The following is a 25,359-nucleotide window of genomic DNA, read 5'->3' on the forward strand; positions in this document are numbered from 1 at the left end:
TACATTTAATCTGGTAGACATCTGGAGGTAGGTAAATGATGTAATAGTGTGTTATTAGATTTTAGTCTGTTGAAACATACCAACTTTTTGTATTCTACCTCTGTACAATCAGCCCAGTTAGAACTCTAATGCAGTTGAATAGAACAAGCTTTATAAGCCTGGCTATGTCTGGTAGGAAAGATGGGAGAACCGGTGAGAAAACATCAGCTGGGGCCAGTGTACTGGTTCTTCATTTTTGCCTTTGGCAGTCTCTGCCTCATCGCTCTTAGATACCTTCAGTGAAGCAAATTCATCTCTTTACAGGCTACTGATAGTCGGGACCTGCCTTCTCAACACTCCTGCTGGCTGCAGTAACTCACTATGGCTCCTAAAGATATAATGACTAATTCTCATGCCAAGTCCATTCTCAATGCAATGAATTCTCTTCGAAAAAGTAACACCCTTTGTGATGTGACTCTGCGTGTGGAACAGAAGGACTTTCCGGCCCATCGTATTGTATTAGCTGCTTGCAGTGACTACTTCTGTGCAATGTTCACCAGTGAGGTAGGCAAGAAGCACCATGAGCAATGTTTTTAATGCATGCTATAAGAAAATACTTGCTTCTGAGTAAGCTTGCATAGGATTGCATTGTAAAAATGTAAATAACTGTTGATAACGCAAGAGGAAGCCAAATATTCAACTAAATTAAAGTTTCAAAATGTAATTGTGACACTACCTTTAACCCCTTCAGTCAAATCTAGTGGGAATGCAAATAAGACAGAGAGATTTTTTGTTGTTGTTGTAGCCCTGACCTGGATGGCCCAGGCTAGCCTGATATCTCATGGGCACTACACAGAGACAAACCACCTCTGAACAAAGGTCTTGCCTTGAAAACCCTGTTGGGTGCGACTTGACAGCACTTTCCGCCCCATAGGTTTTTGTAATATGTTCTTTCATGCACATAATACAGTCAACCAATTGCAGATTTTGCATGTTGGTCCATTAGTTACATACAAAGCAATCCTCCCTGGCCGGGCGGTGGGGGGGAGCAAATTGCCTCAGGAGGCAGTGTGACCTCCACTTGCACTGGCTGAGCTGGCATGAATGCCAGCACAGGCCCACTTATGCCAGTGCCAGGGAGCTGTGTGGCAGCATTTCCCCAGTGCAAGGGCTCACGTTGGTGCCAAAGGAGGTGTTCCCAGGGGCGGGGCTGACTAGTCAGCTCAACCAAGTTCTCCTAGCTTTAATTCTCTATTCCCAATTTGTCACAAACGTTTGGAGCCCTGTGTGGCCCTGGCAAGCTTAATACATTGTACCTTGATCACCTGATTCTTGTATCTTAAGAGCTAAAAAGTGTGGCAAAACATAGTACGGCTGCTCTTCTGAAGCATGCTCTCTTGAGAGAGCTGACAGTGACTCTTTATAGGAATCACAACAGATAGGTGAACATACAGCTGCCCACTTTGATTCTGGCTGTCTTATATGATTATATGTGATTGGCATGAGCTGGCCTGATCAGTCAACATGCTGGAAAGTGTTAGGAAGGAGGCTTCTTGTTCTGTTCTTTTTCTTGGCTGTACCAGGTAGGAAACGTGGTTCTTCGAACATCTTGCTTAATGGGATTTGTCAAAGCTGCTCCTGTATATTGAATCGAGATTCTTATATCTAAGGTTTCTTGGTACACTCCAATAAAGGTGTGTATTGGCCCATCAAAGCAGATAATAAGGAGATTTGGGTCTTAATCCAGTCCATAAAAAACAAATACCTCAGCTCATCGCTGCATGTGCATTAGTCAAAACTGAGCACAACCGGTCCAGTAAAATAAGCTTGAATCTTGCTTATCAGTAGTTGTGTAAGGGAAGGGACTAAAACCAGCCCTTTGCTCCATGTCCTTAGCAGACAGGAATCAAACTTAGTCCATCAGGTTCTGTTTATGTTGCCATGGTTGCTAGGTCAACCAGGGAGTCAGTCACACAGCACCTATTTGTGTCTGTAATTCCCACCCAGCCAGCAAGACATACATGTAAGTCTCAACCAGCTAAGAATGAATATTTCTTGGTTAGTCCTTATGTTCTGAAGGTATTGAATGCCCGAGTGCACCTTAATTTCCTGATAATATTTATGATAAGGGGAAATTTAAGTAAGCATGCTTGTAAAGTCAGATCAAACTGATGGCTTATTTAAAAAGAAAGCCTCTAAAATATCGTTATTTGGAGACAAATGGTGAATCAGATGAACTGAATTTTGGTTTATGTGAAATATTTGAAGGTAGCAATTAATCCAGGTATTCTGCTTGTCTGTGTTGTGAGCTAAAATACTGGGTTTATAGCATGCTTCTCTCACTGAATTTCACATTGAACATAAAATTTTAAAAAAATTAAGTGAGCATGCTTATCAAAGTGGTGATGCCTGATAACAAATTTCCAAACAATCCAAGCAGCCTGAATGGTAAAGAATGACAGAAATTATTCAAGTGGCTTTAACAGCCCCCCCCCCCATACCCGAAGACATAGGATACTAAAAATTCACATCTGATGTGACATTTCTGTACATTACATTGTATTTACTTACTTCATTTCTACCTTGACCTTCTCCCCAGTGGGGACCCAAAGTAGCTTATGTCATTCTCCTTTCTTCAGTTTGACTCTCACTACAGCCCTATGACATAAATTAGGCTGAGTTTGTGTAACTGGCCCAAGGTCACCCAGCAAGCTTCCATGGCCAAGTGGGGATTCAAACCTGGATCTCCCAGATTTTAGTGTGATACTCCAATTATTATACCATACTGGTTCCATCAAAAAGTTGGAACCTCCTTTATACAGATGATGGTACTTACCTCATGTATGAGTCGTTGAATGTGTATTTCTCCTTTTGCATAGAGACTGACCTCATTGGTCTAGCTTTGTGTCAAAAGTTACACACACCCTAGAATGTTGTTTGAAGTTCCTGCCATTTTGCGTCCCCTGCAGCAGTGTTGCCTTGTGTGTTGCACAGGGTTGCCGTTTACCCAAGGAGCGAAGCTGGCATTTTAAGCTTATGAGATACAGGCTTGGGCAGCACGTCAAAGAGATCCTTCTCAGATCAAAATAATATGGACTCATATGAGAGGAAGGTACAAAAACATTGTTCTGTTCCTCCACCAGAGTTACCACACTGATCACAAACCCCACCCAGCAACATGGCAACTTTAAAAACCTAACATTTATAGTCAGTTGCTCATGAATCAACAGAGTGGACTTAGTTAACTTTAAAAATGAAATGGAGTGTAAGTTTCATGTCTAACAGATGCTAAGTTCCCATCATCTTCCTGGATAGGCCACAAGCAGAGCCCCAGAGCCCCTAGTTTGCCTTGGCTCTTCCTTTGCGATTTAACAAGTGGGGCCAGAAGATGTGTATAAATTGTGGTTTGCCAGCAGTCAGAGACAAAGAGTCATGGATATCTTGGTCCTCAAGCACACAAGTGCCCTTGCATACACGCAGCTGTTGGGAGCTGCTGCTACCCCATGCAAGGCTGGAGCAAGCGGCAGCAAAGGAACAGCACCTCTGAAGCAGGGAGGAGCAGTGCTCCAGCAATTTCCCGGTCATTCCTTTGGCCATTTATAGCAACTGCAAGAGCAGGTACAATTCACCTATGGCTTTTAAAATGCACCTCATTAACCAGCCACTGAGAAACAGCTAAATGGTGTTAACATCAAAGGAAATGTTGAGGGGGCAGCCAAAGAAAAGAAAAAAATGCAGTGCAGCAAGGCAAGGAGCTCCTGGTTAAAAAGGTAACAACTCAAAAGAGCCAAAAAGGCAAACAAGGATGCATCAAGAAGGGGCCCAAAGCCATTCAGAAGGCTGCAGCAAAATAGCTTCCCCAGGGAAAAACAGAGGAGGGGCTTCAAAGCAACAGCTAGACTTGCCTAACCCAGGTGGGAGGGATAAGGTCCAAGCAGCTCACTATCACTTACTTCTGCTCCTACTGCAGAGTTCAGCCTCCATCTCTCTGCCTCTTTCTATCAGTTGGCAAGTGAAGGGGGGGTAGAAAACCGTTTTGCTGCAGCAGAAACTGCCACTTAATGCGTTTTGCAAGCGCCCGAGTTCACTTCCGCTATCTATCGAGGAAAAGGAGGACTGACGGAGCAGCTGCTTCTGTGCTTGGTAAGAAGGTGTGCGCACTCCTTTCCCAGCACACAAGCGTAGCTGCAACTTCAGCCGTGCTTACTACAGACTGTTAGTCGGTTGGCTGGCTTGCTACACTCCACTGCCTCCACCTCGGAGTTTCAGGGTGAGTTCAGCTGGGCACCAGGCAAGGAGGGGAAAGGAACAGCTGCCATAAGCCAATAGGAGCCCGCGACCCACTTCAGCTGGCTAGGACCCTCAGGTTGGGAAGCGCTGCTGTAAATGATGGTGCTTTCTGAACATGCACACAGTGAAGAAAGCATTCAGTGTAAAATTCCAGTGAAGCGTTGCAGCTGCCAGAAAGCATCCATATAGGGTTCTTTTTTGCGTAGCATTGGGAAGATGGCAGCTGGTTTACAGTGCACTGTTCACTGGTATGCTGAGAGTATGGTGTCAGTCACTGCACTGTTCAATGAAGAGGTAGAACTGCTCATTCAGCTGTATATGGCAGAAATAGGCCTCTGGTTCCGGATAGATCAGAACTATATAATCTGTTGATTTGGTGGGGCAGAAGAACACATTCTTCTTCCTGACTCAGGATGTGACATGAAGGATTGGTAATGTTGCTGGTTGGGTGCAAAATGTTGTTGTGGTTGTAATAACCTGTTGTTTCATTCCTTGACTTCAGTGTAATGAGGTTTTTTTTTAATAAACAGAGGTGCAGGTTAATTAGTTATGGTAAATACATTTGTCTCCTGACAGAAGTATTTCCCCCCTGTTAAGTTGCAGCTGACTTATGGCAATCTCGTTGGGTTTTCGAGGTGGTTTGCCATTGTCTGCTTCTGTGTAGCACCCCTGGTATTTTTTGGTGGTCTCCCATCCAAATAATGACCAGGGCCAACACTGCTTAATTTCTGAGATCTGACAAGATCAGGCTATCTAGTTCAGGGCCTGACCTAAAATAAAAAAAAAACATTATTCCTCTGGCCTTTTAAGGTATTATCTTTGCACAAAACAACTCTGTAGGGCATTTTAATGTGTTTCATTTGCTGTCTCCATGGGGGTATGAAAATTGTTCCTGTTTCTTCTACATTGCCTGTACCTGAGTTTCCTGGGTGAAACTATAAAGACCATTGTCAGGATGTTAATATAACCCAGTGAAAATAAAAGTTGCCTTCCTTGTTCATAATTTGCAGCTTTCAGAGAAGGACAAACCCTATGTGGATATCCAAGGTCTAACAGCCTCTACAATGGAAATTTTGCTGGACTTTGTATATACAGAGACAGTTCATGTGACGGTAGAAAATGTTCAAGAGTTGCTCCCAGCAGCCTGTCTGCTTCAACTGAAAGGTAATGGCAGTGACAATAACTTTGTAGATCAGGAATGGAGATATTTTCCAAGTTCTGGAGCCATATTGGCCATTTCATATATTTATTTACTGTACAGTTAAGTTCAAAGTGGTGAATTGAACAGCATAGTATATTTAAACTACAATAAAATACCACTCCAGCTGCTCTCTGTAATGCTAGTATGCCTTTACATAATTAAACTCACTGAAAGGTCCAAATTTTGCAGTTAGGCAGCTGAAAGTTAACAGTTTTAATGGCAGATGACCCATGAATGGGCTGACCTCTGAAGGTGTTTTCATTATCTTTAGTAAAATGTTCATGAGTTAATTAGCTGTCTCCACTAAATTACTCAGAGAGTTGTAGCATGGTAGTAGAAGCGAACCTAAAGATTTAATAACATGCTGGTGAGCATGATGTAAAAATATTTAGAGAATAGAGTCATTGTTCTGTATCCTACAACTCCACTGAGTAAAGCTGGAAGCCTTCTTCCATATTAAGTGGCTTCCCTTAGAGAAAGAGCCAGTTAAGCTGAGGAAGCCTCCTTGCTTAGGCTAGAGAAACTTCTTCCTGCCTGCCCATTGACAGCCCTTAGATAGCACCCATTCACAGGACTTGTACCAGGGCAGAGTAGGGATTCGAACCTAGGTCTCCCAGGTACTAGTCCAACACTTTAACCACTACACCAAACTGGCTTTCTAGTATGCAGCCAGTAACTGAAAATGTTACGTATAAGAATTTGATTCCTTTATAATGGCAAGTGAACCAAACTTTATTTCATTTATGCCCCAATCTATACTTTTAGCCCAATGGGGATCCAAAGTGGCTGATATCATTCTCGTCTACTTCATTTATCCTCACAACAGCCCTGCGAGGTAGGCTAAACTGAGAGTGTGTGATTGGCGCGTGTGTCACCCAACAAGCTTCAGTGGCAGAGTGGGGAGTCAAACCCGGGTCTCCCAGATGTAGAGGTGTAAAATTTCTGGAAACTTTGAAGCTGTGGGGAGGGGGAGAACCCTTTCCCCTCCCCCGTTTGGGGGGGAGGGGGAAACTAAATTTTGGGGAAAATTGAAATATATTCAATACTTTGTGTCCTATCAAACCTACACTAATTTTACCGCTTTAACAATACAAAATGCATGAGTTATAACTTACTTAGCATAAAAATTGCTACATTTGACATATTTATGGAATTGAATTTAAAAGTTATAAATGCTGGGCAGAGCAAACCTGAAGGAGGGGGCAAAAAAGGTCTTTGGAACCGACCAGGGGGGGGAAGTTTTCCCCCAAATTTTTCTGGTTTTTTTTTCCAGGCTTTCACATCTCTGCCAGATTCTAGTCTAACACTCTAATCACTACACAACATGGCTCTCAACACCCCCCACAGACCCTAAAGGTGGTATCTTAAAAGAAGATTCCCTAAAGGTGGCAAATTTTATAAATATTGCAGGCAATTATGCTGTTTCCTTATTTACGTTTGTCAGACACAGACTTATAGCCTAGTTCTTCAGTAATGTATAGATATGCATAATTTTGGATATGACAAAATAAAACCCATAAGGGAATAAACAAACAAACAAAGAACCTTGATGAAAGATACAGGTTTCATGCAGTGTATCAAACAACTTATCTAACAGTGCCACCCTAAGCACTTTTAACTTCAGTGGACTTCAGTGTATGTAGAGATGGTGAAAGCAACACTTTTATAAGAATATCAGGACTGGAATCATGAAACAAATGGAAACATTAGTAGTTGGTATATACCTTTATTACTGCCAAATATCCAACCATGGCGCTCCAAAAACTTGGGGCACAAGTCTTCAGTTTGGTCACATTATGAGAAGGCAAGAGTCACTAGAAAAGACAGTCATGCTAGGAAAAGTTGAGGACAGCAGGAAAAGAGGAAGACCCAACAAGAGATGGATTGACTCAATAAAGGAAGCCACAGCCCTCAATTTGCAAGACCTGAGCAAGGCTGTCAAAGATAGGACATTTTGGAGGACATTGATTCATAGGGTCACCTTGAGTTGGAAGCGACTTGACGGCACTTAACACACACACACAAGTCTTCAGAAGAGGAGGCAGCAATTTATGCTAGTTTTCTCCTCCTGCTGCAGGCGCCCCCTGTGTTTTTCCGGATGGGGGCTGTCTGCTTTCATCCTGGGAGCATCCAGCCGAAAGGAGATGACTCTCAGAACTATACGTTATTTATGCCTTTATATAGGATTATGTGTATTTAATATTGATAAATAGATTTTTACCAACTTGGCACAGTTTTTAGAATGTATTCCTGACCAAGCAGATACCAAACACGCTAATAATTCAGTTAACCTACCAGCTGTAGAGATAAAAAGGATGGCTTCACATTTACCAGAATTAGTGCTCTAAAAAAATTACCTTTTTAGTGGTTGGTTAGTTTTCTCACTTGAAAAGCTGACTTTGTTTCTCTGAAATACTTACGGCTAGGCTAACTGAAATATAAATAATCTTTCCTTACAGGGGTAAAGCAGGCTTGTTGTGAATTCCTGGAAAGCCAGCTGGATCCGTCCAACTGTTTGGGGATCCGAGATTTCGCTGAAACACACAATTGTGTTGATTTAATGCAGGCAGCAGAAGTATTCAGCCAGAAGCACTTCCCAGATGTAGTTCAACATGAAGAGTTCATCCTCTTAAGTCAAGAAGAAGTGGAGAAGCTCATTAAATGTGACGAAATTCAGGTAAAAGTTAGTTTTACTACCCAAGGGGCTAAGAGAGAGGTCCCCAACCCCTTTGAGCCTGAGGGCACATTTGGAATTCTGACACAGCACAGTGGGCACAGCAACAAAAGGGCTGCCACAAGATGGCAGAGCCAGCCACTAAATGATGGCTTAACTTCAGTAACATAGTATAGATCCTTGTGCTGTGCTGGCAGCTGCTGCCAAAGCAACATTTAAAAAAATCAAAGCCAATCAGAAACCCTGCTGGAGGAAAGCCCTACCTGGCCCCACCCACTTCCGAAAGACACATGGGTGCCAGAAAAAGTGTAGGTTGTGCCATGGTACCCACAGGCACCGTCTTGGGGACCCCTGAGTTAAGAGATGCTGCTCAGTTTTGGCACCTGACAAGCAGAATCCCAGAATTAACACGTGAAATGCTATCAGTGGCTAATCTGTACCCTGTTTTACTTGTTTTTTATCTGGTTTTTAAGCTCTATTGGCCTAAGAACGCCCCCTTTTGCAGGCATGAACTTGCACCTGCAAGAAGCCTGGCGTAGCCCCGTGAAACTCAGTGGAGGAGTTTCATGGGGCTTGGGAGCATAGCCTGGGGAGGGTGGGGTTTGAGGATGGATTGACGCTATAAAGGAAGCCACAGCCCGTAGTTTGCAAGTCTGTTAATGATAGGATATTTTGGAGAACATGGATTCAAAGGGTTGCCATGAGTTGGAAGCAACTTGATGGCACTTAACACATGCACACATGCATCGGAATTACCATGCATTCCCTCAGTGATCCCTCTTTTCTAACCAATATTTTTATGTTTTGTTTGTATTTAAACTAGATTGTATGTATTTTGATTCTGTTTTTTTAACTCTTTTCTAAGTTGTTTTAATAATGTACATTTAGAAGGGGGTTGATATTAATGGTTTCATAATGGAATTTATCATGTATGTTTTAAATTGTTAGCCGCTTGGTGGCCCTTGTAAGTGCAGAAAGGCGGGATATAAATTCTGTAAATAAATAATAAATATTTAAGGATGGTGTATAAGATCTAAAGAACCGGTAATCCTTTCAGTTGTCATGGTTTGGCAGAATTGCAGCAGCTAATTTGTTTCTCCTTCGATTTAATTCTTATTTCAGTTCATACTGATAACGATTTCCTGATCAACAGTTCCAGCACTGGCAGTCTTTTTAAAATGGCAGTGCCACCAGAGTTCACAGCTACCTTACTTAGAATATGAATGTGATCAGCTCACAGTTCTCGTGAGCATCATCAGTTAAGCATCATTTCTCTAAGACGTCCTCCATGACTCAATCTGTGAGCTGATTAGACTGCTTTATAGGCACATGTGTATAAATTCTTTAGTGTTAGACCCTCACTCTCCATGCAATGTTCTGTTGAAACCCCCAACAATCCTGGTGAACCTGTGAGAACTAAAAAACCCTTAACATTCTCAAAAGGTTCTTTCTTTTATATTAGACTCTTCCACCAGTGAATGAAGTTTTTTATTATTTTTAAAAACTTTTATTCCACAATGGAGTACTAGTGCAGAAAGAACGCCCCCCCCCCCCAAGAAAACCGCAGGAAGAAAATTTCTGTCTGGCAAAAATTTCTATTTGCTTCCATTCTTTTTCTTTTTAAAGAATGTATATGTAAAATAAAAATAAAGTAACATTAAAAAAACCATTCTCAACCCTGGAAGGAACATAAGGTTACTTCTGTGTATTTTTGTTGTGAGAGCTCTCCAGAACAGAGTTCAATTTTTTTAAAATATTTTTTTTGTTTTTTTAAAGAAACCATTTTTTCTGGAAGAATTTTTTTTGTTTTCCTTTCTGCAACAGCACAATGGCATTTCAGTATAGAGTAAAAAATAAAAACAACGTATGGTTTGAGAGTTGGGACAAAGGTGTCTTCTCCCACAAAAGACAAAACTTACAAACAGCTGTCTTGGCTCAACGGAAGAAAGCAACAGGAGCACAATATCTTTATTAGGACTAACTGAACCTTTGTGAAGTAGCAAGAAACCTTGAATTCCCCAGGCTTGTCATCAGGTTGGATGTTAAGCAAAACAGAAAAATTAAAACATTAATGTTGCAATCCTGTGAAGAGTTACTCCAGTCTAAACTTATTGATTTGACCGGGTTTAGATTGGAGTAATTTAGCATAAGATTACACGGGGTGGGGAACAAAATAATGTTCCTTTCTGCATAACATTCCTATCTGCATAATAGTTTTTTAGTTCAGTCTCCATAGGATTGCATTTAATTTGTTAAACTTTGGAAGTGCAAAAAGATCTCGGTGGTGCCACCTACAACATAGGTGCCGCCTGTATTCAGCCTCTGCAGTTGTCTTTCCTCCTGAGTCAAGGCCATCTGATCTGCAAAAGATTGCTCAACACTGTGCATTTTCTTTAGGTGGACTCTGAAGAGCCTGTCTTTGAGGCAGTCATTAACTGGGTGAAGCATTCAAAGAAGGAACGGGAAGCATCCTTGCCAGAGCTTCTACAGTACGTGCGCATGCCACTTCTCACCCCACGCTATATCACTGATGTCATAGACACTGAGGTAGGGATAATAGTCTTATTGAAGCACTGCATGGATTCACTCTAATGTTGCTACTGTATTAGAAAAGAACTGACTTGCAATAGTAGTGCCATGGGTTAGATCCTCACACTTTCCACTGGTATAAGAGGGAGTGGGGGTGATCTGGCCTGCTTCCCCTCTCCATTGCAGCCAAATGGCTTTTGTCCAAATGGGACCCCTGATAGCCTCATAACCTTTTCAGGGGTTAAAAAGGGCTGCTGGAAGAAGGGAAAGATAGGGAATGATCTGCTTCGGTTAGTGAAAAGTTGGTAGGATCCAACATACATACACACACACACACACACACACACACACACACACACACTTTCCTCTAGTATATAAAATGTTTTTGTTAAAATTGCACTTGTTAATGTTAGTGGTCCAGATTTCTCAAGGACTGTATGTGATTATACACACCTTTGGGCAACAATTGATCCTGACCTGGTTTATGGAGAAATCTGGACCATTAATATCAATCATCGAAATAGTTATCTTCTATGGTCCAAATTAACAACAAAGTCTTTATAAAAAAATTGCATCTGGATGTTTAGTACCTTGGTAGGCCTTGGTAGGCCTTGTTGTAATTTTAACAAAAACAGCATATGGTATGTATGACAAAGATTTAAACCACTGAGAAAGGCCTCATGGCTGAAACACGTTTGGTTTGGTTTACATGTATTTTATGCAATCTGTAAATATACCTGGTCATAGGAATGATGTTTGTAACTGTATGACATCCCCTTGTATACAAAGGCAATTTTACTAACAGGGTTTTATATATTAGGAGAAAGTACATGTATATGTAACCAAAGATTATTGTTTTGTGATGCACGGTTTTTAATATTTGTAATTTGATTAAAGCTTTTGGATTATACATTTAGCTTTTTTTGTAATTGATAGTGATAACTCTATACATAGATTTTTAAATATTTTTCAACCTTTTAGGTTACCTAATCTGTTCTAGGTTCCAAAATTGTCTTTACGGATGATCTTTTGTTTTGTATCTAAGAAATATATTTACATTTCTCAAGCTTCTTCTCATTAAATGCTTATTGAGAGAGAAAACTTAGAAGTGGCTATCAGTGCATTTGTTTTAGAGCCTAGGTCCTAGGATAATGCAGCTGGCTGACTTCACATAATTTTTCTGAATGTGTGAATGCTTTGATTGTGGTTGTGATCATAGGGATATTTGCACACACATAAAAATAGATGTCTTGATATGTTATAAAACAAATTACACTGGATGTAGCCATGACTGTTGTGAATAAAAGGAATTGCAAAGACATTCCAGGTCAGAGGGTTGGGAGAAAATAAAAGCAGATCTATGTGTGATGCAGAAAGTGGTGGTACACTGACAGTGCAGGTGTGTACCTCATGAGCCCTTGTAACGTTTTTGCTCTTTTCTGTGAGCAACCCCTTTTATGTGTAACCTCTGAAAGACACTTCTCTGTAGTGTTCTGAGGTGATACGTATTACACTGCCTCCTTGCCTTCCTTATTTTCACTGCCACTAAAGGCATCCTTAGAATTCATATTTGGGCCCAATGAACAGGATGGCGTCGTTGTTTATGGTAGATTGACAGAACAGTGGGGGTGGCTCTGAGGTAAAAGGGGATCCTTTACTCTAAAATAAAGAGTTGCTTTCTTAAACATAGAGATTATAAGTGTAACAGCATTATGGTTTCTGTGTAGCATTATGGTTATAATGTTATTATAACCATATATTAATGTTATATAGTTATAAGCGTAATGGTTTCAGATAGGTACATAAGCCTAATAGTTCCATAAATAGACCTAACCACACAATCTTATTTTCCCACTTGCCACTAAGGCCCAATAACTTACACACAGCTTAACTTCCCAACTTGCCACCCAGGCTAATAACTTCCACACAGAACTCAGATTTCTCTCACACTCTACAGCCCCTCACTCAAGCGCCACCCTCCACACACACACTGCTCAACACTCTCTCTTTCTGAACAAAACAATCAACACTGCCCCTTGGGGTGCAGCAGTCATCTAATCATGACACACTTTGCTCACCCCCCTCCCCTAGGTCTTACTTTACAGGCCTACATTTTAGATTACAGCAACATACATTTAAAACCCCACATTAAAACATAGCAATAAAATACACCTTGTGGTATTTATGTGGCAAAACACCTCATTCATCTTCTGAATGATTCAGGGTCAATAAAGATGGAAGATCTCAAACACACAGTTTCTTGATAAATAGCAGCCACAGCAGCTGATTTTGATTAGGGCTGTAGTATGGGGTGGGGGTAACTCTTTCCTCCTGCAGCATTTTCTAGGTTTATACCTCCATCACTGATTTACTGTTTATCTTGCTGGGGTAAGCATACATGTTGCCTGAATGTTTCTTGCATATTTACATGAATAGGGCAAGGTGCAGCTATTGGGGGTGGTGGGGGTGCTTTTTAGTTATTAAAATGGCATGGATGACCGCTCATCATCTGTACTGCAACTCTGATCCAAAGTGGGGCTCCCCACACCTACTTTTGACCAGGAAAAATGTGCTGGAGATCCAGTCATGGAGCTTGCAGTGTGTTGTCTGGGTAGATTATTCTTGTGCTATTTACTTACAATTCCTCAAAACAATCCTATAATCTAATGTATGATGTCTATGTGTCTTCCCTAGCCTTTTATTCGATGTAGCTTGCAGTGCAGAGATCTTGTTGATGAGGCTAAGAAGTTTCATCTAAGGCCTGAGCTTCGCAGCCAAATGCAGGGTCCCAGAACCAGAGCACGTTTGGGTAAGCATCAGAGGAATGGGTATCATGGTAGCAGGAGAATTGTACAGTGTTGGGAAAATATTATTTCCCATGTTTAAGGTTGTCTGGCATGCCTGGAATGATTATTTTAGCCATGTATATTACATGTTTGGGGGTTAAATGATTCAAGAGTAATCTTCCTGAAGATATCTTCCTTTTGATAATTTAGAACTATGCATATGATGTGGATTAAAATTGCTGGAGCAAGTCATTTATCCTATGGTATATCTGTGGTTTAAAAAAATGAACGAAAGGACTGGAGTTGTTCTAATTGGCACATTCTTTGCCATCAAAGTTGAGGATTCCCGAATCAAGTCTCTTAGAGTTCAATAAAGACAGATAGTCCAGGTTTAAGGTGTATAATTTAAATAATAGCTTTATAGGAGTAGGCAGTTTTGCATTGCTTTGCCTAAATGAATAGTGAATATAAGCATCTGAGATCAGCTTTTCATAAGCAAACATCAGAACTCCACGTTGACTTAAAAAAGCTCAAGCCTGTGCCAAATTATCATACATATTTGTTGTAGCTGAAAATTATTAGTGATTATTTCAGTTTATAAATAGATGCTAGTGGAAAGTGCTGTCAAGTAACAGTCGACTTATGGCAACTCCTGTAGGGTTTTCAAGGCAAGATACATTCAGAGATGGTTTTCCGTTGCCTGCTGGGCAACCCTGGACTTCCTTGGTGACAAACTGCTGAGGGTGTTCAGAGAGATTCAAAATGTTTTTAGGAAGACAACATTCTAAGGGTGCTCTGGAATGTAACAACAAAATTACTGCCCATGCTTCAATTCAAAGATGCGATTAGGTTCTGAAACCTCCTTTTAGATTCAAATTTTTTTATTCATTGCAACATTTAGCTGGGAACAGTAAAATGAGCTCACCAAGGGCAAATACACCACATAGCAGCTAGGGAACAAAGCCCATAGGCGCAGATGCAGGCAGGAGCATAAAGACTATATTGAGGCATAAGCTAACCATGAGTCATCAATGTGGTGGTGGTGTTTTGGGTTTTTTTCCTTCTCAACAAAGACCAACAGACAAGGATATTAATAGCACCTCTCAGTGTGGCATAAAGCTACAGTTGGAGTTCAGAGTTTACTGCCACATCGTTTTAGCCTTGAGAAGGAATCAGTGTGGATATAGCTTGGCCTTAACCATGAAAAAAATAAAACACCGTGGGTACAATCCAGCACTCACAGCGCAGTCCTAAACAGTCTTACCCTGCTAAGCCTTGACTTCAGTAAACTAAGAAGTATGTAACTCTGCTTAGCCTGGCATTGGCAATCTGTTGTTTATGTGTTGGGCTCTTCCCTTGAGACAAAGCAAACGGCTTTTTTATGAACTACTAAAGAACTTACAGTAGTGTGATCCATTTTATACAGGTGCTAATGAAGTTCTCTTAGTAATTGGGGGCTTTGGAAGTCAGCAATCACCTATTGATGTGGTAGAGAAATATGATCCGAAGTCACAGGAGTGGAGTTTCCTACCAGTAAGTATTTTGTCACCCTTGTCACAATAAGAAGTAAGAAATGGTCGGCACCTAGTTTAATAAGATAGTTGACCGCAATGAACAGACTGATTAGAGGTTGCATATTAGTGCATGTAACTGTGCCCCAGCACCTACTTTTAAAAACACAATCATCTTTAGGAGGAAGGAGTTCAGAATGGAGAAGCTGCGCTGCTGATTTGCCCTTTCCCCACCCTCTGTTTCTTCTTTCAGATTCCCCACCCTGTCCTGGCATCTTTTCCCCTGTAGATTTTAATCTCACTCCCCCCCCCCACCAAAAAAAAGATCTTCCCTGATAACAATCGCAGAGAATAAGTGGGTGGAATGAACTGAACACATGAAAAGCACTGCATCCATGTGTGTGTGTGTAAAGTGCCTTCAAGTCGCAGCCGACTTATGGCGACCCCTTTTTAGGGGGGGTTTCATGGCAAGAGACTAACAGAGGTGGTTTGCCAGTGCCTTCCTCTGCACAGCAACCCTGGTATTCCTCGATGGTCTCCCATCCAAATACTAACCAGGGATGACCCTGCTTAGCTTCTGAGATCTGACGAGATCAGGCTAGCTTGGGCCATCCAGGTCAGGGCTCATCCATGTAGGCAATATCAATCAAGGAATGTCAACTTGTGCTAAAGCATCCTCAGATGAAGAATAAGGAATATTCCGATTTAAATTTGGATATACTCTAAGACCAAACCAAAAATTAAATTGAGGTTTTCTAAGGCTCCATGTGAGCCACTTCCTTGCTGCATGTCAAAAGCCTTCAGTATTCATTGCCTGCTACGGAGATCACCTTTTCCCCACACTGTAATGGAAAAGCCCCTTTTGAATATAATCTTGATATATTGGCTATCTCAAATTCCAACCTTATCTTAACCTGCCCCGCACCTCCTGTTTCCTAGCACTTCAACCCCCTTTCTCCCCCACTAGCAGAAGGACCTCTGCATCTAGAAACTAGTGTTAAGATATGCCTCATCATCACTTCTAAGCATGTGCAGTTTCCTTTTGTGTGAGCTTATGTTCCTTCAGCCATTAATGCCTGCTTTCCACTGGCTGATCAGTCTGACAAGCAGACTAACATTTTTATTAAGGGATCCACAAAAATTCACTTACAAAAAAGGCTTGAAAAAAGCTACAAGAAAATAGAGGTCATACTTCTCATCCACTTAGTTTGTTTATTTGTTATGGCCAATGTCAAATGCCTGCGAGATTCATCCCATTTGAGGGAACAATTGTCTACTTGTTACCTGAGATTTTAGTATTTTGAAATCTTGACAGAGTTGCCAGTTTATAATGCCCATCTTCTCTCTTAATTTCTGTCAATAGCAATTCCTTTCTCTTTTTGGAATGTTCTGACCAGTGAATGTGCAAGTTCAACCTCGCTCATGAGCCTTACCATTCAGAAACATTGCTAGCCTAGAGAGGAGTGGCTAACAGAATAACCTATTTGCCCGGATGGAAGGAAGATAGTTTGAGAAGTGCCCAGCAATATACCTTCCTGAGATAGCCTCGCTCAGAGGGTTCCCACTTTTGCACAGCAGTATATTTACTAGGAGCCTGAGGGCAGCTGTAAGTTCAAGTCAGAACATGTGCGTCCCTAGGCTAATGAGCACTGTTCCCACACATTCACACCGAGAAATTAAAAAAGGATGCTGCATACTAAAGAAGTCAGGATGTGAATTTAGTCTCTCACTTGTAGACTGGATGCATACAAATTGTAGCCCTTGCCACATGAGACCATTGTGGCATAATGCATCTTAATCTAATGAATCACTGTCTTTGTCTGGCAGCCCGAGAAAATCATAGATATCAGTGAGCAACCAAAGTTTGTTGGTTCCCTTTTCTCTCTTTTCTAACACACATAGAGCATCAGTCGTAAAAGACGCTACGTTGCCACAGTATCCTTGCATGATCGAATATACGTGATAGGTGGCTATGATGGCCGTTCCCGACTCAGCTCTGTGGAGTGCTTGGATTATACGTCGGATGAAGACAGCATCTGGTACTCTGTGGCTCCAATGAATGTTAGACGGGGCCTAGCTGGAGCCACCACTTTGGGAGGTATGTGTTAAGTAACACATGGATACACTAAGCAGTCTCTGAATTGTGGCTGGTATGACATCCAGAATGCCAGAATCTTTTAGAATAACTAAATTCGAAACCAGTAGCACCTTAGAGACCAGCAAGATTTTGGAGTATGAGCTTTCAAGAGTCAAATTAAGGGAGCTTTGACTCTAGAAAGCTCATATGCCAAATATCTTATTGATCTCTAAGGTGCTACTGGATTCGAATGTAGCATTCTATTGCATACCAACACAGCTACCCACTGCAAGAATCTTTTAGGAATCAGATCAGTGGTGGGAGGGATAACAGATCTCTTCAAAGAGTTAGTAATGGTTGACGAGCAACACACATAGGTACAAAAACAGGGAAGAAAGCCTTTCCTCTAAAGACAGCCAATTAAACATGGGGCAGGAATTCATTTTTAGTGTCACCCTTGCACAGTATATAATTTTAGGGACCACACATCATTCCTAGTGACAATGGTGGGAAGATCAAAATTCATATTACTGCCTAAAGCTCCTCTGTCTTCAGGATGCTGGATGTGACTAAGATATCTACACTACTTTGTTACTTGCTCACCTGGATCATATATGACAGCATTCAGTAAGATGGACCCTAATTAAAAATTCATGGTGAAAATTAGCACTGCTGTATTTGCTGTTTGAGACAAGCTGCTTTTAGGAGGCCATAAGTTCATGTAGGAAGCCCAGTCATAGCTATTAGATGCTGGTACCAATGTTATTGAGGTCCAAGTATTAATTTACTTTCATTCACTTCAGATATAAGAAGTGGATTGTTTGTTTTATAAATCAGTTAATTTTAGTCAGACAGCCTAATGAATTTTAATCAAGTGGTTGCATATAGGTAAAGTTCAGACTATTTCCAAGAGTTTAAATTAACCAAGTCATCTTGCCAGTATAGGTTTCTTTGTAGAATACCATCTAGATATTGTGATTTATTTAAATGGGTTCATTAAAAGGAAAACAGTTTTCAACACAGTCAACGGTTCAGTTATGAAGTCATTAGATTCTTGCATCATTTCTCCTATCTTGGAAGACTTGTAAGAAAAGATGGCATAAGGAAACTCTGAACAGATTATTCAGATTCCCATAGAGGGCGGCTGTCTCCTTTGTATATCACTTGGCAAATTTTATCCTTTTGTTTTGTTACGAGTAATTGTAATAGATTTCATGTTAAGCATTTATATGAGGTGGTGTGGTGAAAGGATGCACAAATATCTGGCCTCTTGTGAAATTGACATTCTTAAAGTGCTGAAGAACAGCAGCTCTGACTGGGCCCAGCTCTAGTTTACAAGTTGGATCCACCATAGTTTCCATGAAGGCTTTCCATGGGCAGAGAGTGAGTTTCTTGTTTAATTCCTTGTACTGCAACCCCAAATGCTGCCTAAATCCTATTCCTAGGGGCCTCCTATCCCCAGGGAGCAGCATTGGGGGGACATTTGGGGCTCCAGTAGGTGATGAGGAGGCCTTTCTCTCATGAGCAGAAATCTGTCCATCCACAGGAACACTCCAGTGGATCCAAGCCTATGGGGTGTCAGGGACTGATATGGTTATTGTATATCAAAGGCCATACAGATGGTTATGTCAAAACACAGTCTTGTTGATTAAATGTTTCTCTACACTCTTTAACTTGGTATTGTTTCAGACATGATCTACGTTTCTGGAGGTTTTGATGGAAGCCGGCGTCATACGAGTATGGAGAGATATGATCCCAACATTGATCAGTGGAGCATGTTGGGAGATATGCAGACAGCTCGAGAAGGCGCTGGATTGGTTGTTGCTAACAATGTTATCTACTGTCTTGGTAGGTTGTTACCCGCCCTGAGCTTGGCTTGCTGGTGATGAGGGCGGGCTATAAATTTGAATAAATACATAGGTAGCCTTGGTTTCATACTACTGCCTTGACCACATCCCACCAAATAGATTCTGCAAGGAGCTGTATATATTTGCAAATCCCATTCTGTCCTGAGGTGTCTCCCAAGCAGAAAAAGCCCCTTCCTTAGAGTAACAGAGGTGGTGCCTGTGACATCAGCATTACAGCACAGGTGTAATAACCTGCCATTATAGAAGTGGAATGGGAGTGAAGGCAGTTCATATTTTATTGGATTGAAGCACAGGAATTCTCAGTCCTCTGAGTTATGTGCAACGTGGGCCCCATGCCACCTCACTTCCCCTTACTCTTATAGATTTTCTTACCAGATTAGCATTGCTATTACATCTGTTTCTTGAAATAGGCATTTTGACACATAACTTAAGTTATTAAATGTTTATATGTCACAGACTGCATGTTCAGTGTTACACCCAAATTAAAGAGGAAGAGAATTAGAGCTAAGGCAGCAAGGGAAAGCTGTGTGGAACCTCAGTTGTAAGCAAGCATGAAATGACAGACTCTACAACGTCTGTGCAGCTTTCACAATATGGCAGCCTTTCCATTTTTGTTGAAGCATGAGTGAAGGGCCTTAATTCTACTCTTAAAGGGTTGTTTTTATCTTAGAGTGTCCTTGTTTTTCGAAAAAGAAAATTGCTGAATTACGTGAGCTCTCTAAGTGGAGGAGGAAGTACATTTTAGGGTTTTTTTCCTTGCCATTTCATAGAGGAGGAAAGCACAATTTATTGCTGTAAAACAAAGCAAGATGAAAATACCCCCTTACAAAATTAAACAGCTAAACTTTCCCCCCCAGGAGTTAATTTTGAAAGAGTTTTTTAAAGCATATTTCCGTGTGCTGTTACATTGCTTCACAGTTGCACCCTTGTGCAACCGGAAGGGGCTAACAACTTATCAGCTGAAAACAATCTACCTTTCTCATACTGGATTCCACTCCCCAGATAACCATTTCTAATACCACTTAAGAGAAACCATGCTGGATCAAACCCATTATCCCATCTAGTCCAATATCTTGTTTTCAGTTGTGGCCAGTTTGATGCCACAGGAAAGCCCATTTTTGTATGGGCAGTCATATTTCCTTAGGGTAGCTATTCAACTGAGAAGGTTTACTTTATAGACTACACATGTGGTCATAACTTGCCCTTCAATGAATTTTTAAATGGGACCTGTGAGGACTTGTATTAAAATAGCAGTTTTTCACCAAACATTTAATTCAAGACACCTGGAATATTTGAGTTTTTGTGAATGTAAACCAAATACAAAAAAATAAATAGTGTGGTTGGGGTGTATAAAATCAGCTGAAATTTTCTGAATTTATGTAACTCAATCATTTTGTATCAGCCTTTTTAGAATTTGGCCACAGTATTCTACCATCCAAGTAAATTCTCTGTGCCATATTTTAGACAGCTAGGGCAAATTGTCTTGGATGACTAAAATTATCAGTTATCTTCTCCCTTATGAATGCTGCCTGTGAGCAATAAAAAAACTAAAACATTTATTTGGATCCTCTGTGTTTTTTCAGGAGGTTACGATGGTCTGAACATCTTAAATTCTGTGGAACGGTATGATCCCCATACTGGGCACTGGACAAATGTCACTCCAATGGCCACCAAGCGCTCAGGTGAGAGTTCTGATCATATTTATACAGAGATGGAATAAAATGTATAAACCAGCTTCGATAAATTGTAGAGTGCAGAGAACACAGTTGCAGAAGAGTAACCCTAACTTCAGTCTTTAACTTTGATAGCTGTTTAGTGCTCAGGATCTGATGTTTAGCACAAGAGCCAGTGTGGTGTAGTGGTTAAGAGCGGTGGACTCTGATCTGGAGAACCGGGTTTGATTCCCCACCTCCTCCACATGAGAGGCAGACGCTAATCTGGTGAACCAGGTTGGTGTCCCCACTCCTACGCATGAAGCCAGCTGGGTGACCTTGGGCTAGTCACAGCTCTCTTAGAGCTCTCTCAGCCCAACCTGCCTCACAGGGTATCTGTTGTGGGGAGGGTAAGGGAAAGTGATTGTAAGTCGGTTTGATTCTCCCTTAAGTGGTAGAGAAAGACAGCATATAAAAACCAACTCTTCTTCTTCTCCTACTTCACAACCCTTCTGCTTAACAAGTAATAACATTTCTGGATGACGTATCCAGGTTTTTCGAAGTTTGTGAACAGCCCTCTATTCTTGTCACTTCTCCTACCACCAGAGTCTCTGAATTATATTTCTAATTGTAAACTGTTTCCTTTCTGACATTGTACAATTCCAGGGCAGTTTGGGCGTTTAAAAGTATACTTTTCTTGAACTAATTTAAGCAACATTTAATTCCTCTTTCATCCATTCCAGTTCTGGAAAAAGTTTGTATTAGCTTTCCCCTGCTGCCTCTGCAATAGTAACATGTGTACACTAATGGACAGCAGGTATTATAAATGCACACACTCTTAAGTTGCATATATTATCAGAAAACAAGAGGGGAAATTTCTCATTGTTTCTGAATATTTTTAATCATTGATTTACAATGGATTGTATTCTATTCCATTGTACTGCATTTGACTGATGATGGCATGTCCTGAGGATGGAGGGAGCTGTTTGCATCAGCAGAACGGGGGGTGGGGAGATAGGATACGACTTGCTATTTTAGTTTGGTGCTCAAGCCCACAAAGAAACTCATAATGAAAATCACACCATAGTATCATAAAATTAACAACTAAATAAGCAAAGCAGTAAAAAAAAAAAGCTGAAGGTTTACCCAAAAGACACAGAGGTGGGAGTCAATAAACAATATACAGATGAAACAGAATTAGTTCAGGAAAATAATCAGTTAAACTCAAATGCCCTCTAAATAAGGTGTCTGAAAGCCAGCGAAGAAAGGGCAATATGAGTTTTCCTAGGGAGTTGCTTGTATCCAGCGATGCACAAGCCTAAACACTTAGCGGCGTTCCACTTGCAACACATTTTGTGCAACACCTATGGTTTCTCTCCCCATGTATTATATGGCCCAGGAATCTGCACAAGATCTTGCACACATGGAAATGCAAGTGGGGGCTACAATAAGTTTGACTTAACACAAGCGGTTACTGGGGTCTTTTTCTTGTATTACTGCTTACATAAGAGCTCTAGCACAAGGGGAAATTTTGTGCTGTGTGCTGCCCAATGAATTTACAGTGCTCTTGGTGCCACCACAAAGAATGCCCTATCCACTTAACTGTGGATAGCGTAGCTCATTTACCTTGGTAATACATTCTTTTGTTTCTCTTTCTAGGAGCTGGAGTAGCCTTGTTGAACGATCATATTTACGTTGTTGGAGGATTTGATGGAACAGCGCATCTTTCATCCGTGGAAGCGTATAACATTCGTGCAGACTCCTGGACGACAGTGACAAGTATGACAACCCCTCGCTGTTACGTGGGTGCAACGGTGCTGAGAGGAAGGCTTTATGCCATAGCAGGGTAAGTGGGTACTGACAAGAAATGGCTAGGCTAAACCTTGAGTTTTCTTGACTATGTGTTGTAGCTCTGCAGGTACGGTAATACAGTCTCACCACGTTTTGTGCACATCCCCATATTCAGTCTGTTGGAGATAGGAATCCTGAGGAAATCCAGAATGGCTGGCTTGTCTTCTTATACATCCTTCCCGATCTATGATCACATTTCTGCTTTAACACTAGCCCATATTCTGGGCAGATTGGTGCCATACGCTATTTGCATATCCATTACCTGCCCCCACTCCAGTTCCTTAAACACAGGACTGCAGTTCCCACGTGCCTGTAGAGGAAAGGCTGGAGGATTGTTTTATTTTTCAGTTTCTGTCTGATCCTGCCCTATAGGCTTAGAACAAATGTAATAAAAATTAATTGCATTTGTTTACATTTTAACATACACAGTAGCACACTGAAGAACAAAGGTGTATTTTGTAATGTAAGAAAGTTCATGTATCTTGTTTTATCTGGCAAAGGGCCGCAAATATCTCTATCTGTAATGTAAGAATGACTACTTCAGTGACTGCACATGTTGTATGCAAGATGTGGGCTTCAATACACACAATGGGATAAAAATATACACTGTATGATCGTACCCATGTTACAGAATACATGCCCTTGTAGGAAGCATAAAACTTGTACAAAAATAGAACATGAGGATTGATCCTCTTAAAACTAAAGCAGCTCCATGTTCATATGACTAACAAGGATGGATGCCATCCCACCCCCAAGATCTACTACCGTGTTTAATATGATTCATATGATTTCCTTTAACCCTCTGTCACTTGCAGGTATGATGGGAACTCACTGCTGAGCAGTATTGAGTGCTACGACCCCATCATCGACAGCTGGGAAGTGGTGACATCGCTGGGGACCCAGAGATGTGATGCTGGTGTTTGTGTGCTGCGGGAGAAATGATGTCAGGAAAGACTTTATCAGAGCACTTCTATGGAGCAGAGAGACTATCAAACGAAGCATCAGCTGGCTTACATCTTGTAGATGTGGATGCAGTGACCACTGGCCCTGTGCTACACACCCAGGCTCATCTTCAAAGCTACTGATTCTAATGGGGGGAGGAACCCACTCATGCAACGCACTTTAAGCTGATCATGGAGGAAATGCATACTCATCTAGGCTACCCCAGGGGAAGTGAAATGTCGGAGCAGCAAGGATGCCTTTGCCTTCTGACCTGCTGAATGCCTGAGATTAAACAAGTTCATCTCCATCCTCTCCAAAGCATCAGTCCGCGCAGGGAGATGAGTGTGTAGGGTCCAGAAGTGGGTTTGTGCTTGAATGTCTTCATGTACCAAATATGCTGCAGTGCAGACATACTGTTGGTGGAGATTTAGCGGGCAGACTGTGCTTTCTGGGTGCTTGTTCAAGTTCTGTACACAAACTTAGAGACAATGGTTGGCACATGGAACTGTAAAGACTCAGTGTCTTGGTGTAAGGGGTCTGACCACGTATGCACACACAGAGGAGGTGATGGAGACCAGGCTCTGCTGTAATATTCATGTGTCTACTGGGAAGAATGGCAGCCATACAGGAAGAGAATGTTGTATTTTTGCATCTTCCAGTGGCTGGACCACCAACTTTTCCTGGAGAGGGGGGATATTTTTGAGTACTTGTGAATAAAAACCTGGCTCTAGTTTGCATCTGCTTCTGAATACAGAACTTAGTGTTAGCAGGGCAGTGAAGTAATGTCTTGACTAGTGTCCTTGGGGTTCTTGGAGACCTGAGCTACAATGGATAAGTGCCTAGGTTGGAGGGAAACCGCAGTGTATGCTTTCTTAAGGGTATGTCTGCTCAGTCGACTTTTCAGGGATTGGATGTGCATTTGCAGTGCAGCCCATCCCCACAAATCACAGAGCACCTCTTCGCAAACCCACATTAACACCTGCCAGTCTGCACTGCAGATAAGCAGTACAATTTTGTGCAGTTATTCCTATCTAAGCCCACTGATTTCAGTCCTCTTAGAATGGAATAACGGTACACTGGATTGCAGTGAAGGTGAAGACTGATGCCCTGTACAGATCTTAGTCTGCATGCCTAGTGCAAGCACTGTCAGCACAGCGTTCTCCTTTTTCTTCCATCTGATTTTTAACAACAATGTTTCTTGTAGTCCTGCTGTGGTGCTAAAGTAGGAACACGGGAAGTTTGTATGCACCTAGCATACAGATATTTCCAACATAGCTTCTCCTGCAGAGCATCTCTCCAGATCTAGTTGCAGCAAGAATTTAGAATCCTACTCTTCAGCGTGAACTGGAATTCTTTTATTGTTTGCTAAGCATCACTCTCTATAGTGACATCTAGGATTCCATTTCTTCTTGCTTCTCTTCTGGTGTGTATTGCAGTCTGCATTAGATGTGTGAACACAGAAAGACCTGCGTTGCTGAAATGGACCCCTGAGCCTGTGGATAATGCAGCTCCATCCTTTATTTACATGCCATAAATGATCAGCATGACCCTGGAGGTCTCTCCCCTGACCTACTGAGCCTCTTTCTGTGTTGCCTATCAGGTATCAAAGGATGAATGTATTTATTTTCTTCGGTGCTGTTGACTCTTTGCTTTGGGGATACAGTAGCATGAGATTATTATGCACTTTCAAACAACACTGAGTTTATGAATTCTGTCCTATCACACCAGTGTTTGTGATTAATTTCTTACATATTTTTTAATAAAAGTGTCTCTGGTACATGTGAATATTCCATCTCTGTTGCTGCCTTTCTTCAAGGTGGATTGGTTTTAAATGCGCAGCGCTGTTGTCATACTTCAAACCAGGATGATAAATAACAAAAACATTTATTTGTTGAAAGGACCTTTTCAAGCTCTGTAAAGGCCTGTGTAGGCTTCCATTCATAATCACCAATTAGCAGTCTGCTTTTTTTCTCCCTTTCCCAATGCTGCTTCTTTTTTG

The 25,359-nt window shown here is 41.4% G+C and overlaps 1 protein-coding gene across 1 annotated transcript; it reads left to right on the forward strand.

The window, feature by feature from the left end:
• The first annotated feature begins 315 nt into the window (after positions 1 to 315).
• On the forward strand, positions 316 to 23,490 carry KLHL12 (kelch like family member 12). Its single transcript, XM_056844172.1, has 11 exons — positions 316 to 543; positions 5,280 to 5,433; positions 7,930 to 8,147; positions 10,542 to 10,691; positions 13,368 to 13,482; positions 14,886 to 14,992; positions 16,873 to 17,068; positions 18,737 to 18,895; positions 20,499 to 20,597; positions 22,227 to 22,413; positions 23,234 to 23,490. Exons 1-11 carry the CDS (start codon positions 361 to 363, stop codon positions 23,358 to 23,360), a joined length of 1,695 nt encoding a protein of 564 aa, XP_056700150.1. The 5' UTR covers positions 316 to 360; the 3' UTR covers positions 23,361 to 23,490.
• The last annotated feature ends 1,869 nt before the right edge of the window (positions 23,491 to 25,359 follow it).

This window comes from Euleptes europaea, chromosome 2 (assembly GCF_029931775.1).
Source record: "Euleptes europaea isolate rEulEur1 chromosome 2, rEulEur1.hap1, whole genome shotgun sequence".
Taxonomy (NCBI): Eukaryota; Metazoa; Chordata; class Lepidosauria; order Squamata; family Sphaerodactylidae; genus Euleptes; species Euleptes europaea.

What these genes read in the sequence shown, in the direction of transcription:
- KLHL12 (XM_056844172.1), top strand. Translation starts at nt 361, where the DNA reads ATGGCTCCTAAAGATATAATGACTAATTCTCATGCCAAGTCCATTCTC. An exon ending in TTAAATGTGACGAAATTCAG is followed by an intron (nt 8,148 to 10,541) that starts GTAAAAGTTAGT and finishes CATTTTCTTTAG; the next exon opens with GTGGACTCTGAAGAGCCTGT. An exon ending in CTGATGTCATAGACACTGAG is followed by an intron (nt 10,692 to 13,367) that starts GTAGGGATAATA and finishes TGTCTTCCCTAG; the next exon opens with CCTTTTATTCGATGTAGCTT.